The 6000-nt window shown below is 45.5% G+C and overlaps 1 protein-coding gene across 1 annotated transcript in view; it reads right to left on the reverse strand.

Annotated features, from left to right (window-relative positions):
- The window catches only part of BCAS1 (brain enriched myelin associated protein 1), a 31251-nt gene extending 25684 nt beyond the window's left edge, over positions 1–5567 (reverse strand). Inside the window, exons 1-2 of the mRNA XM_058036267.1 lie at positions 5497–5567; positions 5326–5407 (exon numbers count right to left, since the gene is read on the reverse strand). Of these exons, the coding sequence (XP_057892250.1) occupies positions 5326–5407; positions 5497–5565 (151 nt within the window). The 5' untranslated portion in view covers positions 5566–5567. The remainder of the gene's footprint in view (positions 1–5325; positions 5408–5496) is intronic.
- Positions 5568–6000: the final 433 nt, after the last annotated feature.

Below are 6000 nucleotides of genomic sequence, written 5' to 3' on the forward strand. Positions count from 1 at the left end.
AGTGTGAATTTTATCCTCTGCTCATTCCCAGATCTGATTTTTGCCACCCCTGACATCAGTGTCAATTTTATTCCTCTGCTCATTCCCAGAGCTGATATTTGCTCCTCTGCCACTCACTGACATCTGTGCACATTTTACCCTCTGCTCTCAGCCCTCAGAGCTGATTTCTGCTCCCCTGCCACCCCTGCACCCTGACATCAGTGCACATTTTACCCTCTGCTCATCCCCAGAGTTGATTTTTGCCACTCCTGACATCAGTGCGAATTTACCCCCTGCACAACCCCCTTGCAGTGCCAAAGTCAGATCCCAGCCCTGTTTGGCACTACTCAGCCCAGTGGACAGCAAATTAAAATCAGTGATATTCAAAAAAACCCCCAAAACTGGTAAAACTTGAGACAGTTATATATCAATGTATCCCCTGCTCCTCTGTCAAAGCTAAAGAAACAAAAATAAGAGAAAGCACCAGGACTGATCCCATTTCCTGGCTGGCCAATCTCCCAGAAGGGAGTTCTGTGCACTCACAACTGATTTCATTCATTTTTCCTCACCCTGCTGCCTGCTCTCCTCAGTGCAGCTCCTGCCTGCACCTCTCCTTGGCCTGTGGGTTATTTTGAGCCTGATTTGAGCACTGATAAATCACATCCCAGCCAGGTTTCTTAGCCTTACATTTCTCTTTACATTTTACATTTCTCCTCTCACAAACTGTGGCTCAGAATCACGTTTCCTCTCCCAAAACTCACACAAATCATTCCATGTGGCCATCACACCTTAGATGCAAAACCCCTTTTGATTTGAAAGTGTATTTTATGATTTTATAAAACAATGGAGCTTTGATAACACAGCCGAGGTGAAAATCCCTGGTATGGGATTCACAGGCAGGAAAAGGCAGCTCCTGCTTTGCACAAGACAAAAGAAACAAGAGACAAAAGAAAAATAATCTTGCTTGGATCTATTTTGTGGCTGGAAGCACAGATGATGTGATGTGATAAAATAAAAATAAAATAAAATAAAAAAGGGTCTTGTTGAGAGGTAAATCTTACAGCTCCCCTGAGCTCCAGCTTCTCTTCCCTGCTTGGGCTGGAATATGGATCTGATTTCCCTGTCACTCATCACCACATTTCAAGGATGAATTTAGATGTATTTAATTATAACCGTGGAAAACTGACAGGCTCAAACCGACTTGCTGAATGAGAACAGGGAAATTGTCAGTTTCAATGTAAAATTGAAATTATTTCAAATTATAATTGCAATAGTCTAGTCAATATTATGCCTTTCACATTTTCCTTTAAGAGAAAGAAAACCCCAGATACCAAAAAATAACTGACTGAAACACATCTTCAGATCTTCAGTGTGAAATTCTTTGGGATTAGGGAAACAGAACAATTTTAGATCCCAGCTCTCAAAGCTACCCCTTGGCTTTTCACAGCAAAATTCCCCCAAGCTTCCCACCTTGCCAGGGATTCTGGACAATCCCACAAAGCACCAGCAGGTCCTGGGCTGGTGCTCATGAAATATCACAGGAGGACATTGCTGCCAGTGGAGCTGCTTCCTTACAGGAACAGCAGAAGAAGAATGCAGGGAAAAATAAATTCCTGTATGCCCAGAAAGTGGAGATCTGTGTCTGTCCTGCCTGGCAGCACCCAGGGACCCCGGGCACATCCCAGGAGCAGAGCAGAGCCCAGGGCCCAGCCTGGAGGCTCCTTTGCCCACAGCCTTGATCCCATGGCTGGGTGTCCCCACGGGACCCTGCCCCACAGCCCAGGCTGCTCCTGGCCAGCAGAAATGGGGTTTTCCATGAGCCCCAGGATCATGGAATGCTTTGGGTTAGAAGGGGCCTCGGGGACCATCTCACCCCACCCTGCCATGGCAGGGACACCTCCCATTGTCCCAGGTGCTCCAAGCCCAACGTGCAACCTGGTCATGGGCACTGCCAGGGATCCAGGGCCTTTCCTACTCTCCCAGGGAAGGATTTTTCCCTAATATCCCACCTAAACCTACTCTCTGTCAGTCTGAAGCCATTCCCTGTGTGCTGTCCCTCCATCCCTTGCAAATCCTCTCTACACCTTTGCTCTTAGCTCGCCCAGGCCGCCCTGAGCTCACCCCAGAGCTTCTCCTGTGCAGGTGAGCAATGCCAGCTCTGCTCCATCCCTCTGCCCATCCTGGAGCCTCCTCTGGGCCCTCCCCAGCAGCTCCTGCCCGAGCTGGGGTGCAGTAGGACAGTGCTGGAACGTGCCAACATCACCCCAAGGGACTTCACCCAGACCCCTGCCAGCAGCAGGGGCACAGGTGGCACCCTCAGGGCTGTGGTGACAGCAGCCACAGCTGCCCTTGGATCATTCTCAATGAGCCTTTTGCTCCCTCTTTTTTGGATGTTTTGGGCCAAGTGCTCCCCAGCACAGCCCATTCTGGCAGGCAAAGAGATCCCCACTTTCTGGGCACACAAGAATTTATTTTTTTCCATGCATTCTTCTTCTGCTGTTCCTCTAAGGAAGCAGCTCCATGGCAGAAGTCCTTGGGCAGCAATGTCCTCCTGTGATATTTCATGAGCACCAGTTTCAGTTTCAATGCCCTGACAGGCACAGCAAAAGTGCAAATTGCAGCTATTCCAGCACCTATTGAGATACTCAGCTGGGGCCACCAAGTACCAGCTGTAGTTTCCTGAGCCTCCTGTAGTAAAGTTTGAAAAAGAACTTCTAATTATAGCTGGAAACTTGGGAAGGAAGCAAAAATCAAAAACCCTTCCCCAGCTACAGAAAGGAGAAACAATATCCATAGGAAAATAATTGTGAGATGCTGAACTTCTGCTTTATGTAACAGATAACAAATTAACCACAGGAAAACTGGCTTGGGCTCAAAATTAGGGGTAGAAGCTCAGCACTAAGAAAACCAGCTAAGCAAGCAGCAGCTCAGGAACCCATGGAGCTCCTTTTATCTCAAATTATCATGGAAGGAATGAGGGCCCTGGAAAATGTCACTGCCATGGGCTCTGCTGTGTGTGTGTGCTGTGTCAGGAGAGCTCCAGCTGCTCCAAGGAAATTCTGCTCAGAGCAGATCCCAGAGCTGGGCCGGGCTGCACTGAACAGGCACAGCAAACTGAGGGACAAAAGCCTTGAAATTCCAGTATTTGGGTGAAAAATATGTGTTATTTTTGTTTTCAAAGACACACAAGTGCCATTTTCCCCCCAGATTTATTCCTCAATCCAGAGGCAGAATTGCAAAGATAAGCAAAAAACCCCCAAATTCTAGGCCAGGTCTTTGAGCAGATCAAAGCTGCTCGTTGTGACTGAGATTAAAAGCTGCTCTGAGATGAAAATCAATACACAATTTACAGACTGCATTTCAGCCTACTCCTGCTCCAGCATTTGCCTTTCAACTCCTTAACAAAAGGCAGCCACACTCCAGAAGATTTGTCTCTCTGTCCCCTTCCCTTCATCAGGGTGTGTCAAAAAGGAAATTTTGTGGCTACACAAAGTCCCTCTTCTGTAAAAACTCATTTTCCCCTGGAATTTGGCAAATTAGACCAACACATTTTCCATGATTTAGTAAAAAATAGAGAAGCTCAATGGTTAATGCAATATCACAGAATCATGGAATGGTTTGGGTTGGAAGGGACCCTAAAGCTCATCTCATTCCTCTCTTCTGACTACAAGCCAGCCACAAACAAATATTTTGCTTAGCCATGGATTTAGAGCCACACAGCACTTTTTTTCTCCCCTGGTGTTCAGATAATCATGGAGAAAATATTTTAATGGCCATGAAGAAACCATTAATGGCTACAAGGGAACATTTGGCACAGGGATTCCAGCAGGGCAGGGCAGCACAGGGTACAACTGCCCTGAATGAATTTCTGCAGCAAATACAAATCCAAAATAAAACAAATAAAACTCTCCTCCTTCCTTGAAAAAGAAGGAGCACACTAATATCCTTTTGCCATCTTACTCCACCATTCCATGCAAATAAATTTTTGCTCCGGGAATCATCTTTTTTCACTAATTTAACTTGCATTGTTATTTACCTGCAGATTTCCAGAAATTAATGGAAATAGGGTCAGAGGAGTCAGCAGCAAGAATAGGAATGCTCATTCCCTAAAAGCGTCCCTGAAATATTTCACATTTCAGGATTTCTGCTGCGTTCTGGCTGCTAGCAGCATCTGCTGAATGGGATTTATCCTCTGGGACAAAGGAGCTGCATCTCCACTCAACCTTTCTCCTTTGTAATCTTTTTAACTCCTTTGTAATTCTTTCTAGGAGCAGGTAGATGTTTCAATCTGCATGGAATTACCGGCCAAGCCCACAGGAATTGTTGCTGTTTTGTCCTCCTGCTGCATTTCTGCTCTGTGTAATGCAAATCAGAGACAGAAACCTCCAGTTCCAACCTTGCCCCTCCACCTGTTGCTCACCAAGTGCTTTTGTTACTGAAAATACAACAAAGTTCCCTTATTTTTTCCTAAAATCCTCACTCTGTGCCCCAAAAATGCTATTTATTGCAGTATTTCATTTTAGAAATACTATGAAAACATAGTTGGAAGTAACTTCTATCACTTGTATTTCTCCAAAATCTTGATTACATTTCACAGACATGGAGATTTCAATGGTATCTCAATGATTTAAACTGCTTTTCAAACAGGAAAAAAGTTAAAATACAAGAAATATCAACACAGGAAGGTCTAATTTTTCAACTTGCTACTTAAACTGATTAATTAGGTAATCCATTTAAGCAAAGCAGTCCCATATGCTTCATTTTACATATGAGGAATAAAATGTACATGCATTTTCTGGGTCTTCAGGCAGTGAAAATCATCTGGCTTTTATTTCCTCCTCAGAACTCTGCTGGTTTACACCCGAAAAAACCACACAGAGAGGCTTTGCTGGTAGGCAATGCTTAAAGTGACTTGTGGTGGGATGGCACTGGGAAATTCGGGCCGTGGAGCAGAGATTCTGGGCTGTTATCAGACCCATCTGCATCTCCCCACACCAGCCTTTGATTGTTTTTACCGAAATTTAGATTTTTTCAAGTGCCTGTGACAGACTGAGAGGGTTAACAATAAATCATAAAGTATTTTTCTCAGCACGGAAATTTCAAGTATTCCTTAATTTTGGAAAGAAGTCCTTAATGGGTTTTTTCGGTGGGGTTTTTTTTTTTTTGTTTTTGTTTTTGTTTTTTTTTTTTTTTGTTTTTTTTGTTTTTTTTTTTCTGTATTTAAACTTTGCATCTTCTGCAGAGCCACATTTCCAAGTCAGAGCTGGAGCACGGGTCCATCCCCAGTTCAAAGCCTCTCATGAATATTCATTATTCCTTCAATCCCAACCCTTTCCCAGTCCGTACCTGCCCCATTCACTGCCGGGGGAGGGCTCTGAGCAAACACCGCGGATCCATTCGTGACACCATCGGGAGACTCGGGGAGAGGCTGAAATAACAAAGAACGGAGTTTTTAGGGCATCCAAGGGGTGAAAACTGCGCTGGCAGCAGCCGGGGGTGTGGGATGGGGTTGCCCACCTGGTAACTCTTCACCGTGCAGGTGTTGTCATCCTCAGCTTCCTCTGGCACGCTCAGGTTATTCCCCATGGCCGCTGTGAGGTGGGGAAGAGACAAACTCCAAATAACCCTTTCTGTGTCATTAATGCGAATTCACAATTCTGGTTAAGAGGCAGCCAATGGGGGCAGGTGTTAAAATCCCTAAAACCGCACCCAGGGCACCTGCGCCATCCTCAGCCTGCCCCATCCGAGCCCATCGTGCTCAGGGCTCACAGCTGCTCCCAAAATGCCACCAGCCAACAAACTTTTCTTGTTTGAAAAAGCTTTCAAACAATATTTCTGATTCTCAGCCCCCGTGGCTTCCTGCCGATGCAGAGCTCCTCACTCCAGGTGAGTTGTCAGGAGCTGATGCAGAGCAGGGGCCACAGGCTCTGAGCTCTGGCAGACTTTGCTCCAGGGAAGCTCAGACATTTCCTAAAACCCAGTTTATTATTCTCAGTGAAATAAAACACACACATGTGGAAT

The sequence above is a fragment of the Melospiza georgiana genome, chromosome 17, assembly GCF_028018845.1.
Source record: "Melospiza georgiana isolate bMelGeo1 chromosome 17, bMelGeo1.pri, whole genome shotgun sequence".
Classification (NCBI taxonomy): Eukaryota; Metazoa; Chordata; class Aves; order Passeriformes; family Passerellidae; genus Melospiza; species Melospiza georgiana.